The sequence below is a fragment of the Bos indicus x Bos taurus genome, chromosome 16, assembly GCF_003369695.1.
Source record: "Bos indicus x Bos taurus breed Angus x Brahman F1 hybrid chromosome 16, Bos_hybrid_MaternalHap_v2.0, whole genome shotgun sequence".
Lineage (NCBI taxonomy): Eukaryota > Metazoa > Chordata > Mammalia > Artiodactyla > Bovidae > Bos > Bos indicus x Bos taurus.
This window is the reverse complement of record NC_040091.1, coordinates 55,868,739-55,891,872: the sequence shown is the minus strand read 5'-3', so window position 1 is coordinate 55,891,872 and position 23,134 is coordinate 55,868,739. Positions and strand designations below refer to the sequence as shown.

General features: G+C 47.0%; 1 protein-coding gene across 3 annotated transcripts in view; it reads left to right on the top strand.

Moving 5' to 3' along the window:
• Nucleotides 1-23,134, top strand: part of TNR (tenascin R) — a 487,688-nt gene that overhangs the window by 413,845 nt on the left and 50,709 nt on the right. For all 3 annotated transcript variants that reach the window (XM_027565405.1, XM_027565404.1, XM_027565406.1), the window contains 2 exons: nt 1,528-1,797; nt 7,959-8,144. In XM_027565405.1, the coding sequence (XP_027421206.1) occupies nt 1,528-1,797; nt 7,959-8,144 (456 nt within the window). The remainder of the gene's footprint in view (nt 1-1,527; nt 1,798-7,958; nt 8,145-23,134) is intronic.

The window sequence follows — 23,134 nt, the reverse complement described above, 5'->3', positions numbered from 1 at the left end:
TTACACATGGTAGTGTATATATGTCAATGCTAGCCTCTCAATTTGTCCCACCCTCTCATCCCCCGCTTTGTCCACAAGTCCATTCAACAAGAGACAACTTTACCACTTTGATGACTTAGAAAATATCAAGGGTTTTAGGAGCTCTGTGCCAAGAAGGGAAGTCCAAATAGGTATTTACTATAAATCACATTTTTCCCTTTGCCCTCTTCCCTCCCCCTTCCTCTCTGTCTCTCCCTCCCTCCTTTTCCCCTTTATCTCTCTCTCTCTTTCCCTCTCTCTCCCTCTCTGCTCCATCCAGATCAGATGTTTTCTATTTATGTGTGAGGATGGTAGAGAATGCCCACCCTAGTCCTGGCTCACCAACTAATCAGAGAGCCAGAGCCTGTGGTTCCAGTTCCTAATCCTTGAAGAATATTAATATTAACATTAATCAGCCCCAGCTAGAAGGGTGTCATCTGTAATAAATAAAAACATGGAAGCCGAGTCAGCTCTTTCTAGAAGATAATGAGTAATTAAAAGAGGGCATGTTAGCCATGTAGACATGCCATGAGGAATTGAGAACACCATTTTCTACTCTACTCACTAAGGCCTTTCTAGTTCCCTTCTACATTCTCTCACCTTGCCCCACCTCCACCATCATTTAATTCAATATGAACAGGACCCTAGATGGATATCAGAACCATTGATAGTGGGCCCCCTAGGAAATCAACCAGTTTTTTCTAGATAAGGCCATTGCACAGTGGTTTCCCCTGGCTGCTCAGTGCCAGGGCCAGGACTTGTGAGGGATACGTGCTGAATATCTGGAAGCCCAGAAGGACTGGGTGTGATGCAGTGCCCTCTGGCTCAGGAATATGCAAGAACCAGTGGGGAAAAAATAGCTCACAAGAGGCTGTTCCAAGATTGATATCTTTTTTTTTTTTTCAACAGAAGAGCAAGTTTTCCCAGAAGGCATATTTCATATACACAAATACAAATGTCTGTTGGGTTTTTGAGCATCTTAGCAACTGGTTGACTGAGCTGTTGGTATGGCTGAGCAGGGACACCTTTTGGATATTCATGATGCCCTCACTGGCAACCAAGTTGGAAGTCTCAGATGTTTAGACAGGATGCTAATTCATAGATCTTTCCTTGGGGCTCAAAGAAGGTGAAGGCTGGACAGCTGGGCACACACAAGAAGCACGGTTCTCTGTCCTTTGTCTCATAAGCTCCTGACAGAGCAGGGCTAGCCCTCTCAAGCCATTAAGTGCCCTTCCTCCACCCAAACTGGGAAGTGCCAGTCCTGAAAAAAATCACAGCCTCAGGGGACCTGAGATCCAGTGTCCATTCACCCATTGCCAAACCATGTGTCCTCAGGAAAGAGTCCATCTCACTGTCTCATTATCCCCATCTGTAAAATGGGATAACAATACACATCCTCTCTCTAACAGACCAGGCTAATGTAAGGAGGAAAGGAAAGGAAAGCGCTTACTAAAGTCCAAGGCTCACTTCTCAAACTTTTTTTTTTTCTATCGGCTCTTCCTCATTTAGTCATTGATGGGCCCACGCATATCCTAGTTCGAGATGTCTCCGACACCGTGGCCTTCGTGGAGTGGACCCCACCTCGAGCCAAAGTCGATTTCATTCTCTTGAAGTACGGCCTGGTGGGCGGGGAAGGTGGGAAGACCACCTTCCGGCTGCAGCCTCCCCTGAGCCAGTACTCGGTACAGGCCCTGCGGCCGGGATCCCGATACGAGGTGTGGGTCAGCGCGGTCCGCGGAACCAACGAGAGCGAGGCCACCGCCACCCAGTTCACAACAGGTGAGGCTGCGAGCGGGGGCGGGCCTGGGGAGGGGAGAGGGCGCGGCGCCAGCAGGTATCGTCGGGGCAGGGGGCATCCAGGGAGAGAGATGGTGTGTGCGCCTGCATCCACAAATATCCCGTGCACTGCCAGAGGGAAGCGAGAGGTTTCCGGGCCTCCCGGTGCGGTTGCATCACAGAATGGAGGAGCGCCGGCCACCTGTGGAGGGGAGAGCTGGGTACCTGTCTTGCTTCTGCTGCCAGCCAGGTCTGTGACCTGACATAACTCTTCCCCTCCGGTCTCACATCTTTCCTTTATAAAATGAAACGTTTGTCCTGAAGTCATTGACACATCCCCATTGCTAACCCAAAGGGCAATTTTGTGAGAGTTCAGTGACCCTTCCTGGTGACACTTCATTGCTATTTGCTGGAAACAGTGGTAATGATTCCATAGATCCACAGCGACTTTACCAGCACCATGGTGCACCTTGGAGTTGGGCAAAGCCCATCCGTGTCGAAGCAGGCCTTCTGCCTGAGAATGTTTTACTCGTCCTTGTGAGCACTTGCAAGAGGGCTAACATAGACCTGGCTCCCACGGAGGGCAGGCTGAATGAAGCCCATGTCAATGCCTCCTCCCCAGCTGGGATGACCGGCCACCCACTTCCCAAGGCAGTCAGGACTTTTAAAGAGCCTTGGGAAAAGCCAGACCTCATGACCTGCTCCCTGGTTCTCTTGGAGCCCATCCGGCCGGCCAACTAGTGGACAAGTAGGTCAGTCACAAGCAGATGCAGGCTCGCCAGTGCTCTTCCTGGGTCAGCGGGTGCTGAGATCCAAGAGTGAGTCTCTATCTAATCCAGACTCCGTGTCTCTGCCTATCTGCCCTCTGGAGGTCACAGGTCAAGGAATGTCTCTGCCAGCTCCCAAGGTGGCACAGCAGTCAAAGGGAACTGCAGGCATCTGTAAGATCTAAGAACCAGCATCTTCCATCAGAATGAAGTAGGAGAATCACTAATCAAAGCATCCCACATTAAGTGGTGGCCTACGAGCCTGTTACAGGATGGGGCAAGTCAGCCAAGGGCTTCAGGGAGGCTCCATTACCCTCTGCTTGTGTTTAAAATCAGCTGATAAATATAGCAAAGAGTAAGACAGATGGAGGCCAAAATATCCCCTAGATTAGAACAGGTAGCTTAGTGTTAGAATCGAATGGGCTTGCCAACTGATGGCCCCTGTGAGTCTGGGCAAGACTCCCATGTCATAGAAGCTGGGGGCTACTGAGGTTAGGGCTTATAGCACAGAGGAACAAGCAGAGGCTGATCCCCATGGTCAGAGGGCTCCCTTGAGAGGGGAACCAGAATGGTTGTGCCCAGTCTCACTACAAAAATTACCATTGAGGTGAGTCCATCTTCCCCATGGAAGAAAAAGGCTGAGAATCTCATAACAGCTTTCCCTCCACCCCAAAGGAAACATTGGGTTAGGGAGAAGATTTCCCTATTGAAGAGACCAAGTGTGAACACTGAGGAAATGGAGAAGACAGTTGATTCTGAAAGAGACCCTCTCAGGCTTTCTCTCCTGTCCCTGTGCTAGACTCTAGCCCAGCCTGGGGTCCCTGGTCTGATTTTCTACTAAATACATGTTGGGTTCCCCTGTGACTGTGTATCTTTAGAACAAAGGAACTACATTCTGCCCATTTCTCTTGCCTTCTTTTCCCTCACTCAGCCAAAGCTGCTCGGAGCCTCACACAAGGTCCCTTCCTGGTGAATTCAAGGTCAGTCCTGCCCACCCCCAACCTTAGCACCCACAGCAGGACCTTCTCAGGTGGTGGGACCTCCTGAGAGCCACAAGTCCTGCATTCTTTTTCAATTTCAAGATAGTTTTTGTGTGAAAAGTGGTTTCTTTGTGGCTGTGCTCAGATAAGCAGTTTGAAGAGGCTGAAAAGGAGACGAGAGCTTTCAGGTGGAAGCACGAAAAGGGAATTCTTGATGTTTAGGTTGACGAGATGGAAGCAGGACTGGCTGGTGGCCCAGGAAAATTTCAATCAAGACAATTGCATTCTGCCTCCTAGAAGCCCCCACTCCCCACCATGAGTTTCCGTTCTTGGCGTGATTCTCTGTTTCTGGTTGCTTCGTGCATGGGCAGCTGTTAGGTGCCTGCTTCCTGCACGCAGCAGCAGCCTGTACCTGCAACCTGCCCTGCTCTGCTCGAGGGGGTGGGAGGTGAGGGGTGAGGGGGCCATGGGGGCGGGGAGCTGTGGACAGACTTGCTCACCAGCTCTCAAGGCCCGGAGTTGACAGGTGCTGTGCTGAATGATGAGAAGGTGCCTGGACCCTCACAGCAGGGCCTTCAGTCATTTTAGAACTCCGCTTAAATTCAAATTAGCCAAAGTGCTTTTCCAGGTGATGGCTTCGACACTAGGAGCGCACTAATTGCACAGGCAATTAAAACAGAGATTTGCTTCCCGAGTGGTGAGCAGGGTATCTGCCTGGGTCTTATTGCCGCTCAGAAAAAGGAGGGCATTGATGGAAGCCCACCAAAGCCAGTGGTTAGAGAGAAAGGGTCCAGGAAGATCCGGAGGCCAGTCTCACAAACTTCGCCACTCTCCGTACGTAGCTCTGGTTGCAGTTGCCCTCATAGGGGAATTCCTAGGACTCTCCTGGTGAATTTTTTTTTTTTTTATTGAATTCCCAGAAGGCTCAGCAGATAAAGGATCTGCCTGCAATACAAGAGACACAGATTTGATCCCTGAGTCAGGAAGATCCTCTGGAGAAGGAAATGGCAACCCACTCCAGTATTGTTGCCTGGGAAAACCCCATGGACAGAGGAGGCTGGCGGGCTACAGCCCAAAGGGTCTCAAAGAGTCAGACACGACTAAGTGAGAAGGCGCATTGCAATATTGCTTCTGTTTTATGTTTTGGTGTTTTGGCCACAAGACATGTACTTAGCTTCCAGATCAGGGATCGACCCCTGTATTGGAAGGGGAACTCTTAACCCTTGGACCACCAGGGAAGCTCCTCTTCTGGTAGATTCTCCCTCACAGCCCTCAGAAGGGAGCCAACACCTTGATCTCAGACTTCCAGTTTGTGAGACAATGTTTCTGTTGTGTAAGCCCAACCAGTCTGTGGCCCTTGGCTGCAGCAGTCCTGGAAACTCATTTAAAGGCCCCACAACAGTTGGAGCTCCCACCTGCTGGGCAGGGAGTATGCTCTGGGATTCCCCAGGAAATGCCTCCACAAGTTCAACCCTGATGGTGCTTGTCAGCCAGCCAGGACCAGCTGCCCTCAGTCAAAGCTGTTGTTCTTCCTGCACCCCCTCACTCTGAGCATCCTCACAGTCCCCAGCCAGAATATTTAACAAGACTTTCTCGAGGGTTTTGAAGGAGCAGACAAGACAGAGAATGGACAGTATTTGTTTCTCCTGTGTTTAAAGAATACCTAGAGGTGCCAAGCACTGTCCTAGGTAGTAAGGCTGCAGAATAAACAAGATAGACAAGATACCAGTTCATGTGAGTTGTATTCCAGTGAGGGGAACTGGACAAGGAAAAAAGAAAGGAACATATGACTATATGGGACCGTCTCAATTACGAGGACCATGCTAAAAAATGAAATTAATGATACAGAGGGAGTAGTCAGAAAGGTCTCTCTGAGGGGCTGAGGTTTGAATCAAGACCTAAGTGACCTCATGGGGGCTTCCCAGGTGGCTCGGTGGTAAAGAATCTGCCTGACAGACTCGGCTTCAATCCCCTGGAGGAAGAAACGGCAACCCACTCCGGTATTCTTGCCTGGGAAATCCCATAGACAGAGGAGCCTGGTGGGTTATAGTCCATGGGGTTGCCAAAGAGTCAGACATGACTTAGTGACTAAACACCAACAGCAAAGTGACCTCAGCCATGTGAGGGTCTGGGAAGAGCATTCTCTGCAAAAGAAGCAGTCAGTGCAGAGCCCAGAGGTGAGAATAAGCTTGAATGAGTCAGGAGTAGGAAAAAGGCAGTGCAGCTGGAGCACAATGAATAAGGGAAGAATGCTCCCAGGTGCCACCGGAGAAGCAGGCAGGGCCAGACCATGCCGAGCCCTGTGGGCCACCTTGAAGTTCAGTTCAGTCACTCAGTCGTGTCCAGCTTTTTGCGACCCCGTGGACTACAGCATGCCAGGCTTCCCTGTCCATCACCAACTAATGATGGGCTACCATTAGGAGCTTGAAATAGGAAGCAATGGAAAATTTTCAGGCGAAGTGCTTGATCTAATTTATGTTTCAAGTTGAGAGTCCACAGTCCCAGCCCCTCCCCAGGGCCTCCACTGGGCATCTGATTTTGCCTTGCTCCTGGCTTGCTGGTGTGTTGTAGAGACTAGCCCAGCTCCCACTTGCCAGGGGGCCCTTCAGCTGGCCGTCCTGGAGGTCAGGCTCCAAGACCTAGAGGGAGCAAATCATTTCACTCCAGCCTAGTCCTAAGACACCTGCCTTACCCAGTTCTCATTCCCAGGATTTATCTCTTTGGGGATCACTGACATTGGAAATGTCCGGTCCCTTCAGAAGAAACACTGCTGCCTGTCCACAGGGTGTAGACCCTAAGGCCCCAAAATGCAGAAAAGAAAACCATAGTTTACCATTTCCAAAAAAACTACAGTCTACCATTTCCAAGGTCTTTAGTTGTGAAGAGCAGTAGGTAAATAGGAGACTCAACCTGGACCCTAAGTGATTTTTTTTTTTTTTTTGCTCCAGTTCCATTCAGAACACACCCCCAAGCCCCACCCAGTCGTTTGCCAGCCTCTCTTCCCCCACACCCCTCCCCATTGCCAGAAAGATTGAGGGATGTGAGATTTAGAGACCTGTAGTCCAGAGCATTCCTCCCACATGCCCCTCTACTTAAGCTCCTCTCACCATACAATTGCTGGAGAAATTACACACACAGCTCGTGCAGAATGCACGGTTTCCCGCATGCCAAACCCACACTGAGTAAGGAAACATTTCTCAGAAAAATAAGCTGCAGAGGCATAAATCTGCTAAGAGATTCACCCAATTTACATCCCTAAACAGAACACTTCTCACTCTGCAGCAGCTGCGCTCAGACTGATTCACAACATCCCATCTTCCGAAAGAACAATCGGTGGAGACTTGCCTGGCATTTACAAAGTAAAACAGTCCACTTGAGGTTTTCCCAGAACAAATGGCTGGTCCACTCCAAAGTTAAATTCAAGTCTCAAAGTCAAGACCTATTTAGAACTTTTTAAGTGGCAGTTTGTCAAGACAGCACCTTTTTACCCTGTAAGTTGTTTTATGTTGTTTCTGCCCAAATAAGCCTGCCAGAATGACCAGTCCTGGGAGAGAGAACCAGCCCCCCACAGTTGAGGGAGAGACCCCAATGCCAGAGGTCTTTTCATTACTGTGGAGTTCTTGGAACTCCAAGGAGCAGGCATGGGGGTGCCAGGTTGTTAGACCTCAGGGAGAATTGTGGAAGCACCAGTAAGTCAACCCAGGGTTTAGACACCTAATTTTGTACCAGTCCCCAAACTGTACACTTCCACATGCATTGTCTCATCTTTACAACTAGAAAAGCAGTATTCTTAGCCCATCTTACAGATGTAACCATCAAGGCCCAGCCAGAAGAAGGCTTGCCTATGGCCCCATTACATTTAGAATTAGAAGTGGAGGTCAAACTGAGACCTGACTCCAGAGCTGACTGATTTCCACTATATCACATCCCGTCTCTCTGTACAAACCTTTCAGCATGTCTATGCAAGTAAATCCAAGGGAAGACATCTTATACTTCAAAATCTTGCAACCAATCCTCTGTTTTGCTGCTTGGTGATCAAATTTGAAATTACACTCTTTCATCTCAATTGAGTGCCATCTCTGATTTCCTCCTTCCGGGAATTCCCTTAGTCTCAGGCTTAAGATACTAACTAGTTCATTTTTCAATTTCTAGAACACCACTAGAACTTCTGAATGGGAATGGGGAATGTGTAAAGTGTATTGATGTCTAACTACCAAATAAAACTCTCCAGCCTGCCCATGGAATCTGTCATGGCCAACCTGGCAGACCAAAAGCTAAGGGGCAACCCCTGGGGTTCACTCAAACAAAAGGCAGAGGGTGAGATGTGGGCTGTCACTGCAAAGCCTATTCAAGTTCAAGATGCATGGCAAATGCACATTATCCTGTGTGATGTTGGTGATGTCTTTTTTTTTTTAAGAGATTGATGCCCCCAAGAACCTGCGGGTTGGTTCCCGCACAGCAACCAGCCTTGAGCTCGAGTGGGACAACAGTGAAGCAGAGGTTCAGGAGTACAAGGTTGAGTACAGCACCTTGGCGGGCGAGCAGTACCATGAGCTGCTGGTCCCCAAAACCATCGGACCAACCAGCAGAGCCACACTCACCGGTGAGTAAGCCCTGGCTCCTGGGGGCACGGCAGTTCCTGAGCTCCTCCCAGCCCTCTTCCCAGCGCTGCATGCCCACATCCAACCGTTGCCAAATCCCTCTGATATAATCCACCAAGTACCTATGGCATGTATCTACTGTTCTCCATCGCACTGCCATCCCCTGGTGTAAGCTACTATCACTTCTTGTCTCCACCACTGCAATAACCCCCCATTCTCTCCTGGCCCCTCCACTGTCCTCTTCACTCCATCGGTGATCTTTTCAAAGTACATTTCTAACTATGCCATCCTATTGTGCATCCATTTCAAGGACTTCAATTGCTTTTGTGATAAACTCCAAACCCTCCCATGGCCTTGGTTTCCCTACCATCTTCTCCAGTCTTTTCCATCTCCCATATCTCCTGGTGCTCCCAGTGTTCCAGGCCCACAGGCCTACTTTTTTTTAGTTCCTCAAACACTCTCCTGCCCCAGGGCTTGGCACATGCCATTCCCTCTGCTTATCAGGCTCTCTCCCCCCACAACTCGCTTCACCTCATGATGGCAGCTTCCCTTCCAGCTCTCAGTTCACCTGTCACTTCTCTGGAACCCTGGCTGGTTCCTAGGTGAGGTCAGGTCATCCTGCCTGGCAATGTCATCTTGCTGATGACCCCTCACCTCACAGCACTTCTCAAGTTATCCTTGTGCGCTTGTGGGTATGATTATTGGGTTGTTGATCTCCAGCTTAGACTGAAGCTCTGTGAAAGGGGGCTCATGTCTGGTTTTGATCACCATGATTCCCCAGCATCTAGCACAACATCTAGCACTTCCTAGGTCCTGGATAAGTGGTGAATGAATGGATAAATGCATGCATGAATGAATGAGAACAACTGCACACAAGCTACAAGAAGCCAGTGATAAGCTGATAAATTAAGAGCCTGGTCATGCCTTCTGCACCCTGTAAAGCGTGTGAGTGAGGAGTTGTTGAAAGGTCTTAAATAGATGATGCAGTGCAGATCTGTACAGCTACAGTGGAGATCAGACAGGAGGCGGGCAAGGTCAGAGGCAGACAGTGGTCAGGAGGCTGTTTGGAGTCAGGGAGAGATAATGGTGGAGTGAACTAACACGATGCTCCAGGTCACCATGGTGCTTGTCTGGGGAGCATTCTGTGTCCCCATGTGGATGTGGAGCCCAGCTAGTGCTCTTCCTGGGCCTTAGACACACCCATCCAGGAAAACCTACCTCTAGGCTTTGCTGAAAGGTAGATGGCTGGAAATGGGGGTACAGTTTTTAGATGGAGACTGTACAAAACAGCTATGGACCAGAGGCCGGTGGTGTGCTGACAGAGACTTTGTTTATCCTGTGTCTTGGCTTCTCGCAAAAGCATTTGTCATCTCGATAGACCAGGGATCCACAGCAAAGACTGCGTAGAGTAAACAAGGGCAGGATAATCAAAGCTGTTTTCCTCCTGAACTGAAATCCCAGACTGCCTTGCCAAATGAGGCTAGTTAAAGTAAATATAATAAATGCTTTTTCCAGACAGACGTACTCCTGAAAACACAGAAAAGAGATGGAAAGATATGCTGACCAAGCAGGTTAATGGGGGTGAATTAAACATAGCAGGAACAGACCAGCTGGCATAGGGCCTTTCCAGAGAGCTGGAGACATTCACAAAAATTAAGCTAAACAAAAAAACCTGCAATGATACAAGAGGGAACTGGTTCTAGGCACAGCGTATCCCTGCCCAGAGCCGCAGGCTGCTTTGGCAATTACCAGCTTTACAAAGATGATGGCTTGATGTTCGGATGGAGGATACGCTATAAAATCATGGGATATAGAGAAGAATTCACTCACATCCTAGTTATTATTTCCCGTTAGTGGAAAAAAAGAAGATTCTACATTCATTGGTCAACTGTTATCCCAGGGAGCTTCACATAGTTTTAGCTTATTTCATCTTCACAACAACAAGACTCACGAGGGACATGAGAACGAAAATATTGCCTGCCATATCAGTCAACTAAGGTGCCATCAGCCATCGCATCACAGCCACCCCAGTCATCATCCCCATTTTACAGATAAGGAAACTGAGGCTCAGAGAGTTTGGAAACTTGCCCGTGTCCCCAAAACTACCAAGGGAGCCATGAAAGGCAGTTGTGAAGCCTAGTCAAAAGCTCCCATCCATTTTCACAGCTGCTCTTACTAAAGAAGCAACAGCAAAGGAAGGGTCAAATTTTAAATGTTGCAGACTTCCAAGGAATGGGAAGATTATTATCGAGGAGTGAACTCAGAGATATTGGTTTTTTTATTTGAGTTGGGCTTATGAAATAAAACTATAAATATATATTACATATAATTATCCCAGGGAGCTCACTGCTGGGAAGATTTATAAAGGCAAATAGCCTTATGTGATTTAAAAAGGGATTATAGGCATGTAAGGAAATCAAGTATGTCTGTACTTGCTGAGATGCCGATTACAAGGATCACTGGCGCTCTTACTGTGGTGTCTAGGGAAAGAGAAGGAAGGACCCTGCTGGAGGCAAGGCAAAAAGAGGGAGAAGTTTGATCCCAGCTCTTAATAGTTGTGTTTTCTCCCTCACTGTCCTACCTGGATGCTAAAAAGGAGAGTTTTTCAGCTCCCAAGACTTGTTTTGGGATTTTTTTGTTGTTGTTCTTGTTCAATTTGTTTGTTTTGGGTTCCCAGCAAATTATTTGCTTGTATATATAAAACAGGACTCTGGGCACGGTGGGAAGGACAATTCCAGGCTCATCTGAAGCAATTCCTTCCTGGCCAGAAAGCGCAGGAAGGACTAGAAACTTCAGCTCTGCCTATCCCCACCCTCCCTATCCCTTAGTCAAAAACAACTGCAACCATAACAGAAGGTACCATCTCTCCTGCCCCATTTTATTTGAATGCTCAGTCCCATGGGACACGTTAAGAGCCAAGACTCTAAACTCTGTGTGTGTGTTAGTTGCACAGTCATATCCAACTCTTCGCAACCCATGGACTGTAGCCCACCAGGCTCCTCCGTCCATGGGATTCTCCAGCCAAGAATATTGAAGTGGGTAGCCATTCCCTTCTCCAGTGGATCTTCCCAACCCAGGGATTGAACCCAGGTCTCCTACATTACAGGCAAATTCTTTCCCATCTAAGCCACCAGGGAAGTCCTAAGACTCTACATCTAGGCTCAACTACATCCTGTGTGGTTTGGAGCCATTGATATGACCTTTCTAAGCTTCTGTTTCATCATATGTAAAAGGGGAATGTTGCCACCTGCCTCATAGCATTTGATGGGGCTTTAGTGAGATCATGAACTTAATGAATTTAAGGCCATTCTTCTAACATAGCAAAGTACTCAATACTCAGATGATGACAATGATGATGATGAATAAGGACACAGAGGAGGAGGTCTATGAGCTAAGAGATGGTTTGAATTGACACCCTGTATAAGTACGGAACAGAGCAGATTCCCAGCTTCTCAAAGTGGGGTGTGTGGGGGGACCTGTGGCAATGGGCAGAATCCTCTCCACCTAGATCTATAGAATCAGAGTCTGCATTTTAAAAGCTCCTTGGGGATCTGTGTGCACATTAATGGGCAAGAAGCACCAAGTTTGAGCATGGCTTCTTCTTTTTTTTTTTAGATTACCAAATTTTCATCACTGCCTTTTTATGTTTTAATTTTTATTGGAGTATAGTTGCTTTATAATGTTGTGTTACTTTCTACTGTATAGCAAAGTGAACCAGCTTTATGTAAAGGAATGGATAAAGAATATGTGGTGCATATAACAATGGACTATTACTCAGCCATAAAAAGGAATACCTAGAGCATGGCTTTTGAAATTGCCCACTTAGGCTTGAGACCAACTTCATTGATGTGTGTCTTTGGCAAATTGCTTCAATTTCTGTGTTTCTGCTTCCTGGCCCGAAGGACATCAGGTCTACCTCACAGGTTGTTTTGAGGATTCAATGAAATCATATTTATTTATGTATCTGAGCACTGGCACATAACAAACATTCAGTAGTAATTTAACCTTTTATAGTTTTTAATCCCTACAAAGCTCAGCCTGGGTCCCTTGCAACCTGGCCTCTGCCAGGCACAAGTTCACACGCCCTTTATTCTCAGAGTTAGGTGACTCCAAGTCCCTCAAGTTCTATGGCACCTGTACTGGATATTCTTTGCAGAAGCCCTGGTCTCTGCAGCCACCTCGTACCCCTTTACTGTGGAACACAGGCCCTTCCTGACCCCAGGGCTCAAAGTCACACAGAGACCTCACAGCACCTCCCCACCCCACCCCACCTCCCCCATCATATAACCGCCTCCCCCCACCCCCACTTTGCAATGCAGAGGCCAGGCTGGGGCACAGAATACCAAACCTTTCTTCTCCATTGGTCTCTCCAGGCGATGCCCAGGAGTATGGATTTGTTTCTCAGCGACAGACTCCATGACTACAATGATTTTTCTCTCTGCTCTGGTAGCTTCTATATCTTTAATGATAAGTCTTTTTTTGTAGGCTCAGCCTCTCAGCCTGGGGGCTTCCCAGGTGGCACTAGTGATAAAGAACCCGCCTGCCAGTGCAGGAGACATAAGAAATGGGGGTTCGATCCCTGGGTTGGGAAGACCCCCTGGAGGAGGGCATGGCAACCCACTCTAGTATTCTTGCCTAGAGAATCCCATGGACAGAGGAGCCTGGCAGGCTACAGTCCAAGGGGTCGCAAAGAGTCAAACACACCTGAGGCTACTTAGCACTCACGCACTCAGCCTGGGCCACGTCTGCTTGGCCTGTGTTCCATACCTGGAGTCCCAAAGGGGTCCCTGAGTGTTATATAGGCTCACCACTCACTGACTTCCCTCTAGGTTAGATCTGGCAGCAGGTACCAGGGACTGGCACCACCACTGTTTTCTGTAAAGCAGTGACAAACCATAAACCATACAGAAAACTCCTAGTGGAGGGAGAGTGGGAGGAAGTGAGGAAGTGGGGGTGGGGAAGGAAGGAGATCCTCATTGTTTGAATGGACTTTGTTTAAAAAAACAAAACAACAACAATAAAACCCTGCCTGAGATCGATGCAGATTATATGCAGATTATAAACACTGCTCTGGCCTGTGTCTGAGGGGGACTCTATACCCTGCGCTCTGAAGAGCCTGTGGCTGCAGTGTTCTGTGGACAGGGGAAGGGGGTGTCTTCAGCCATGAAGAGTCTTGCCTGGTCGCCCTCAGGAACAGGAGCCCACATTTGAGGACCCCTGTGGTCAGGAGAAGGGCGAAAGGAGCTGGCCCGTAGGGCCAAGTGAGCCCTAGGCTGTAACCCAGCTCTGGGGACCTGGCTGTCACCTCGTCTCCATGGGGCAGCCCCTGAACACCTCTTGATGGCACCTCCTCACCAGCTGCCTCTGCATGGCAACCACCTGGATCTCCAGTCCACAAGCTGCTAATCAGAAAAATCATCCACAGGGTTAGGAAATCCAGGGGCTTAGAGATTCCTACAGACCTCATGGTGTAACACCAGACCGCAAGAAAACAAAGACCTGCAGCCAGCCACACACGACATCCTCACACACTCACACACATACAAACACACCAGTACAGGGCTGATGTCTACAAGCATGCCCCAGTCAGCCCTACGAGTTGCCGCCCTCCAGGCTTCTGGTGGCTGGGGAAAGAAAAGCGAGGCCTCGACCAGAGCCCACTTTGTTTCCTTGGGGCCCCAGTGGAGGTCTCGTGGTGAGAAGAAGGGCTCCTAGAGGTGCTTGTCCACAGGAGGACTTTCCACGGAGAAACCCAAGACCCCCTTAAAGGAGTCCAGCTGGCAAATCAGTGCCGATGGAGGCACTTGATGTTCACTTCATCCTGTCTGCACTCCCTGACATGCCAGGGCACAGGCCCCAGACCCAGCGCCAGACCTTCAACACCCTGCAGGCTCTTCTGGGGAGGAGGAGCTGGGCAATGGGCCTGGGGCCGGGGCCAGATGGTGCTCAACCTACTTTGGGCGAAGTCACAGTGACCCCAAGTGGTCACTTTGGTAAGGCACCCTCTGAGCATGGCTCCAACTCCCAGGGGCTGCAGAGACCCAAACAGAAGAAAGGACAGAAAGAGCGGAGGCTTCCACGCGGTCCTCACAGCTGGCGCCTCTGGGCCTCTGCTCCCTATTTGCACTAAGGGGCTGATACGAGGGGACCAGGAGTCAAGCCAGGTGGGAATTTTTCTGTTTCTGCTTTGACTTCTTCAGCAGGGAATGCTTGTTTACAGCAAAGACCCACAGGTGGGATGTTCTTGTAGGACAGAGGGTGATGACCCATGTTCCTCATTAATCCCACTGGCAACAAAAAAGCTGTATATGAGAACAGTCCTTGGTGATGATTTTCTGTTTCAAACATAAGTTTGTAGGACCAGTCCCTTCCTTAAGTCAGCATGGAGTCTTCTCTTGATGCTTGAACATCATCCACACCCTCAAATCAGGGAGGTGTCCTCCAAAGCCTTTCTCATTCAGGGAACCCTGGAGAAGCATCTACCATTCCCCTCAACAAGATCAGAAGGGGGAAGCCTGAGAGGTTAGGCCCAGAACAGCAAAAAGTAGATTGTTGCCTACCTGGCATGATTTCAGGGGTTCCCAGAAGATCCTCTGTCTCCAAATATCCCCCCATCCGTGAAACCATCTATGAAATCCCCTGCTGGAGATTTCCCTGTGAGAAGCCCTATATTGGGTCCTTGGTTTTCATGAATTCTTTTACCAGATACACATTTGCCTGTGTTATTCCCTCAGCCTGCAATGCCCTTTCCCCAACCAAATATCACCTGATCATTCAAACTCAGCTCAGATATTCTCTCATAGAAGTCTTCCCAGCATCACTGTTGCCCCTCCCATGCTGCTTCTACGCATTATACCTTTTTTCACTATACTACATACTGAATTAAAATATTAAAAAAAAAAATCAAGTCGCTTGACACAAAGACCTAAGAGTATAGTAAGGAGACTAACAAGAAAACTAACAATAACAACATAGCAGCATGGTTGTTAGGAAAACTAAGAGAGTAACTGCGAACTCCCTGGGGAGGGTCCCTGGTTTGCCCCTCCCTTTAAAGGCAGATGTCTTTCTTTTCCTTTAAAGGTTTTGATTTTTAACATTTATTTACTTTTTACTGCACTGGGTCTTTGTTGCTGTGTGCAGGCTTTCTCTCGTTGCAGTGAGGGGGCTACTCTCGAGCTGCAGCACGCAGGCTTCCCACTGTGGTGGCTTCTCTTGGTGGGAGCACCTGCTCTAGGTGCGTGGGCTTCAGTAGTTGTGGCACACGGGCTTAGTGGTGCTATTTCAGTAGTTGTGGTACCCGGGGCATGTTGGATCTTCCCGGGTCAGGGATCAAACCCGCATCCCCTGTATTGGCAGGCGGATTCCTAACCACTGGACCACCAGGGAAGTCCAAAGGCAGACATCTTTTAATGCACTCAGTTCAGTTCAGTCCCTCAGTCATGTCAGACTCTTTGCGACCTCATGGACTGCAGCACACCAGGCTACCCTGTCCATCACCAACTCCCAGAGCTTACTCAGACTCATGTCTGTCCATAGAGTCGGTGATGCCATCCAACCATCTCATCCTTTGTCGTCCCCTTCTCCTCCTGCCCCCAATCTTTCCCAGCATCCGGGTCTTTTCAAATGAGTCAGTTCTTCACATCAGGCGGCCAAAGTATTGCAGTTTCAACTTCAGCATCAGTCCTTCCAATGAATATTCAGGACTGATTTCCTTTAGGATGGACTGGTTGGATCTCCTTGCAGTGCAAAGGCTCTCAAGAGTCTTCTCCAACACCACAGTTCAGAAGCATCAATTCTTAGGCACTCAGCTTTCTTTATAGTCCAACTCTCACATCCATACATGACTACTGGAAAAACCATAGCTTTGACTAGACAGACGTTTGTTGGCAAAGTAATGTCTCTGCTTTTTAATATGCTGTCTAGGTTGATGATAGCTTTTCCTCCAAGAAGCAAGCATCTTTTAATTTCATGGTTGCAGTCACCATCTGCAGTGACTTTGGAGCCCAAAAAAATAGTCTCTCACTGTTTCCATTGTTTCCCCATCTATTTGCCATGAAGTGATGGGACCAGATGCCATGATCTTAGTTTTCTGAATGTTGAGCTTTAAGCCAACTTTTTCACTCTCCTCTTTCATCAAGAGGCTCTTGAGTTCTTCTTCACTTTCTGCCATAAGGGTGGTGTCATCTGCATATCTGAGGTTATTGATATTTCTCCTGGCAATCTTGATTCCAGCTTGTGCTTCATCCAGCCCAGCATTTCTCATGATGTACTCTGCATATAAATTAAATAAGCAGAGTGACAATATACAGCCTTGACGTACTCCTTTCCCGATTTGGAACCAGTCTGTTGTACCATGTCCAGTTCTAACTGTTGCTCCTTGACCTACATACAGATTTCTCAGGAGGCAGGTCAGGTGGTCTAGTATTCCCATCTCTTTAAGAATTTTCCATAGTTTGTTGTGACCCACACAGTCAAAGGCTTTGGCATAGTCACTAAAGCAGAAATAGATGTTTTTCTGGTATTCTCTTGCTTTTTTGATGATCTAACTGATGTTGTCAATTTGATCTCTGGTTCCTCTGCCTTTTCTAAATCCAATTTAAACATCTGGAAGTTCACAGTTCACGTACTGTTGAAGCCTGGCTTGGAGAATTTTGAGCATTACTTTGCTAGCGTGTGAGATAAGTGCAATTGTGTGGTAGTTTGAGCATTCTTTGGCATTGCCTTTCTTTAAGATTGGAATGAAAATTGACCTTTTCCTGTGGCCACTGCTGAGTTTTCCAAATTTGCTGGCATAATGAGTGCAGCACTTTCACAGCATCATCTTTTAGGATTTGAAATAGCTCAACTGGAATTCCATCACCTCCATTAGCTTTGTTTGTAGTGATGCTTCAGCGAACTAAATCCCCAACCCCAGTTTGGTAGGCTTGAACTTCACAGATATTCTGGAGATGAACCCAGGGATTTAGAGATGGAAAGGTTCCATATTTCTGAATGCCCATGTGAACCTAACCAAGCCTGCAGACCCCAGGAGTCTTATTCATGCTTTTGCTGGCAAGACACAGCAATCTCAGTTTCTTGGGCCTCCTTCTCCCACTACTTTCCTGCCAGCAGCAGGAAGCATGAAGAACAGGCCTCCTAGACAGAGGGAAGTGAGTCATCCTGCCTTTATCACCCACCCACGGTCCTTGCAGTGCAGGTGAGAATCTGCTCATTGAGCTAGTTGGGCTCATTGAGCTCACAATTAGAGCTAGTTGCTCTCTGGCTCTAATTAATCTCTTCCTGTTCACCATGTCCCATCCTGCCCACTGGAGAATTCCATATCTCCACCCCTCAACCTTTCCTAATCTTGGCTAGCTTTCAAGATTCAATTCAAGTCCCTTCTCTAGAAAAGTCTTCTCTGGCTACTCCAGCCCAGCCCATGCTGATTTCATCCCCACTCTGAAATTGTTTTCTTAGTTAGCTTCCCATGGAGTGGTACCAAATCACCTTCAAATTCCAATTTGCTTACTCCATTTTCCTCTCCCAGCCTGTAAGACTCTTAGGGACCATGCAGTGATGTATCAGAAAGAACAATGAACCTGGATTCCAAACCCTGTTTCATTGCGTATTACCATTGTGACCTTGGTTTGAGAAATGGACTTCTCCAGTCCTCTGTTTACCCATAAGTAATGCCCTCCCAGCAGAGTGGAAAATAAGATATCGTGTATGAATCTCTAAGAAACTAGTCAATCAATAATGGACCTCTTGGCTACCAGGCACTCAAAGTTCTCTTGATTTTTATCCCTCCTTTATTCCCTCTCTTTCTTTTTTATTATTCTTGTAGATTACCCAGTGCCTGCAGCTCAGTACTTGGTATATTCTTGTTATTCAGTCACTAAGTCATATCCAACTCTTTGAGACCCCATGGACTGCAGTGCACCAGGCTTCTCTGTCCTTTACTATCTCCTGGAGTTTGCTTAAACTCATTGAGTTAAACTCTGTTGAGTCCATGATGCCATCCAACCATTTCATCCTCTGTCCTCCCCTTCTTCTCTCCTTCAACCTTTCCCAGCATCAGGGTCTTTTCCAATGAGTCAGCTCTTTGCATCAGGTGACCAAAGTATTGGAGCTTCAGGTTCGGCATCAGTCCTTCCAGTGATATATTCAAGGTATATATGGGTGCTCAATAAGTAATGAATATCCTTTTCAGTACAGATTTCTTTGTATCTCTTTAAGGACAAGGGTGATTCCATTCAGCTCACCCTTGTATCAAGTACACAACCCTGTGCCCAGCACAAAGGAGACCATCAGTCATGTTTGCTGAGTGCATGAACTGTGTGCTTTGAGTGTTCAAAGAAGAATGGATATGCAGGGAAAGAGTTGAGGGAAGTGTCATCCCCTGAGTTGAACCAATGAAGTTCTATAAGAGATGGAAGAGTGGTGGTTTCCCATGGGATGAATTTTCTGAGCTAGTGTTAAAAAGAGAGCAGAGCCATTCATATGCTACTACTTGCAGGAGTTGGACAGAAAGATAAAGGGAGCATTGATAGACAGCAATGGGGTCTTTAAAAAGTGAGAAATCCCTAGGAGTCTTCCAAGTGCTGATATATAAGTGTACCTGCTATGCCTTGGGTATGCATTTCCTTTTCCAGCAGAAAGTGTATTTTACCTGCTGGCAAAGAGCAACAATTCACTTGCAGCACAGGAAGAAAGCTGCTGAAAATCAAAGAAAAGCAGCAGGCAGGAACCTATAAGCGAGTCCCATTTCCCCATCCCCTAGACAGAAAGCTTGGAAAAAGAGCACTTTAAATTCTACTCTACACTTTTCTGGGAGAAGATGATTCCGTTGTAAATTATTGAACATTTCATTTAAGCTTCATAAATAAGAAACTCAGATGAAAACGGTACATGTTGGATCCGTTTGGCAACATATAATTTCTGTCTTCCTTCCTCAATCTGTCACCCTTCATCTACGTCGGAAAATTTCTACTTCATTATAGGCAATTGAAGGTCTCAATCAGTTGTCTGAGAGTAGTTTATGTCCCAAAGGTAATCTAATTTCTCCAGCCAAGTATGTACCTGGGACTTGCGAACATACTGGTGGAGATAAATATGTGCTTTGAACAGATCTGGGGGTGTTGCAATAGCCCAACTCAATCCAGTGACAGGTACCAGCCCAGCCAGGGGCCAGCTCCTTGCTGACACCTGGACTCCCTAAATCCCTGGTTTCATCAGTGGGCTAAGCTTCAGCAAACTGACAACAGGTGTGCCAAGGACCAACCTGTATCTGTCTGGGGCACACCAAAAAATGACTCCAAATTCTGGAATAGTTCTCTGAGCCAGGTAATAATGCTATGGGCTACTCTTACGATGCACCAGGTACTGTGCTTTCTCTACATTGGCTCATTTAATCTCCAGGACCCTCTGAGATAGACACTATTACTCTTACCATTTTACAGAGAATAAAGCTCAAAGATACGAAGGAATCAGAGTTACACACGTATGTTTGGTCGGCGCAAAAGTATTGAGGTTTTGCACTGTTGGACTTTGCCATTCAATATTGGAATACATTCTTAAATAAATGTGGTTATGTTATACATCATTTTAATGCATATTTCTCACTTTAGGTTTTTTGCTAATGACATTACTTGCTGTGTATTTTATATGTATTTTAGACTATGGAAGTGATATTAGACAAAAATCAAATTTGAGTGATTTTCTTATTTGAGTTCAAAACGGGTTGTAAAGCAACAGAGATAACTTCCAAATCAACAACCCATTTGGCTCAGGAACTGCTAATGAACGTACAGTGCAGTGGTGGTTCAAGAAGTTTTGCAAAAAAGATGAGAGCCTTGAAGATGAGGAGCATAGTGGCTGGCCATCAGAAGTTGACAGCAATTGAGAGCAATCATCAAAGCTGACCCTCTTACAACTATGTGAGAAGTTGCTGGAGAACTCAACATCGACCATTTTATGGTCGTTCAACATTTGAAACAAACTGAAAAGGTGAAAAAGTTCAATAAGTGGATGCCTTGTGAGCTGACCAAAAGTTAAAAAAAAAATGTCATTTGGAAGTGTCATCTTCTCTTATTCTGTGCAACAAGAAACCATTACTTGATCGGATTGTGATGTGTGATGAAAAGTGGATTTTATATGACAACTGACAATGACCAGCTCAGTGGTTGGACTAAGCAGTTCTAAAGCACTTCCCAGAGCAAAACTTGAAAGCACCAATGAAAGGTCATGGCCACTGTTTGGTAGTCTACTGCCCGTCTGATCCACTACAGTGGGATTCAATTCTGAATCCCAGGGAAACCATTACATCTGAGAAGTATGCTCAGCAAATCAATGAGATGCACCAAAAACTACAATGCCTGCAGCTGGCACTGGTCAACAGAAAGTGCCCAGTTCTTCTCCACAACAATGCCCAACCGCAGGCCACACAACCAACGCTTCAAAAGTTGGACAAATTGGGCTACAAAGTTTTGCCTCATCCACCATATTCATGTCACTACTTGCCAACCATCTACCACTTCTTCAAGCATGTGGACAACTTTTTTCAGGGAAAACACTTCCACAACCACCAGGAGACAGAAAATGCTTTCCAAGAGTTTGTTAAATTCCGAAGCATGGATTTTTACACTATAGGAATAAGCAAGCTTATTTCTCATTGGCAAAACTGTGTTAATTGTAATGGTTCCTATTTTGATTAATCAAGATGTGTTTGAAATGAGTTACAGTGATTTAAAATTTACAGTCCAAAACCCCCACAATTACATTTGAACCAACCTAATAGAAAGTGGCAGAACCTAAATATTAATGTCCAGCAGACCTCAAAGTTCACCTCCACCAGTGTTGACACTTTATTTTTTTTAGTATTTGTTCATTTTTTATGTTTGACTGAGCCAGGTCTCAGTTGTAGCATGCAGGATCTCTGCTGCTTCACGTGGGATCTTCTGTCGGCAGTGCGCAGGCTCTGGAGTGTGTGGGCTCAGTAGCTGTGACTCACAGGCTTAGTTCCCCATTGACATGTGGAATCTTAGTTCCCCAACCAGGGATCGAACCCACATCTCCTGCATTGGAAGGCAATTCTTAACCAATGGACCACTAAGGAAGTCCCAATGTTGACACTTTAGAGAAAGAAAGAACTAAAGGTAAGGAACTGACTGGAGCGGGTTTGAGAAGAGGAAGAAAGGGGCTGATTCTAACACTTTCTGACCTGAGAGCCTGGTCAGTAAGGCCTGGTAGGTTCTGCCTTACCTGGGCATGGAGGGGCTCACTGCACAGGCTGTACTAAAATGACACTGAGGAGGCAGTGCAGAACCCTCTGGCTCCCACACATCATTCACCTTCCTGAAACCAAGCCCTTGTTAAGGAAGGGTTGCTTGATGCATTTCCTGTCAAAATCGTCCCTCTTCCTTCAAGGCTCCTGGGAGATCACAACTGCTCTGGGGAGGGGAGGAACTGAAGGGAAGAGTAAGGCATTCAGTCCTAAAAACCCTGACCCCTGAGGCCAGAAGCCAAGGGTCATCTCCAGCTGGTTGCAGACTTACTCTTTGGCTTGTGTGTGCGCTTAGTCGCTCAGTCATGTCCGACTCTTTTGTGACCCTTTGGACTGTAGCCCGCCAGGCTCCTCTGACCATGGGATTCTCCAGGCAAGAAGACTGAAGTGGGTTGCCATGGCCTCCTCCAGAGGATCTTCCCGACCCAGGGACTGACCCCAGGTCTCCCACATTACAGACAGATTCTTTACCACCTGAGCCACCAGGGAAGTCTGAAATGTTTGTGTCCCCGCCACATTCCAGTGTGATGGTATTAGAAGAAGGAGCCTTTGAGAGATGACTAGGTCATGAGGGTAGAGTCCTCACGAATGGGACTAGTGATCTCGTAAAAGAGACCTCAGAGAGTTTTCTTGGTTTTTTGCTGTATGAGAACACAGTGAGAAGATGGTCTATGAACCAGGAAGCAGGAGCTCACCAGACATCAAATCTGCTGGTGCCTTGATCTTGAACTTCTTAGCCTCCATAACTGTGAGAAACACATGTTTGTTGTTTGAGTCACCAGCCCATTGCAGCCTAAGCAGACGAAGACACCATGGGCCAACAGAGATGGAGACTGGAGTGCTGCAGCTGGAAGCCAAGGCATACCACCAAGCATTCCCAGCAGCTACTAAGCATTCCCAGCAGCTACTGGAAGTTAGGAAGAGCCAAGAATACTCCCTGTTTAAAGCCTTTGGAAGGAGCATGGGTCTACCCACACCTTGATTTTGGCCCTCTAGACACCAGAACTGGGAGAGAATACATTTCTGTTGTTTTAAGCCACCAAGTTTGTGATCCTTTGTCGTGGCAGCCACCCAGGTCTCCCACATTGCAGGCGGATTCTTTACTGACTGAGCCACCAGGGAAGCCCAAAATGTTTGTGTCCCCCCAGAATTCATCTATTGTAATCCTCATTCCAGCGTGATGATATTAGGAGATGGAGCCTTTGGGAGATGACTAGGTCATGAGGGGAACTAATGCAGATGGGGAAAAGACTCCCCATCTCACATTCCTCATGAGGTTGTGGTAAAGGTCAAAACACAGTCAGATCACCAGAGCACTGAGGAACCTAAATGGGAAGGAAATCCAAAAAAGATGGAATATATGTACATGTATAGCTGATTCACTTTGCTGTACACAAAAACTAATACAACACTGTAAAGCAACTGTATTCCTATAAAAAAAATTTTTTTTCAAAAAACAGGTAGTTTGAAAAGAACAAGTGTTATTATATAAATGCAGAACAGCATGATCATCAATCTTGGTTCTAGTTGAGCCTACACAAAGAGATACCCAAAAGGATTCAGACTGACAACAAGGGACCCACAGATGATGATTTGATCTTGTTGTATTTTTTTTACAATTTCAGTCTTAATTAATGAGGGTGAGTTTGATGCTAGTTTGGTGCTAGAATAAAGGCCCCCAAAGATGTCTGCATTGTAATCCCTGGAATGTGTGACTATGTCGTCTTACAC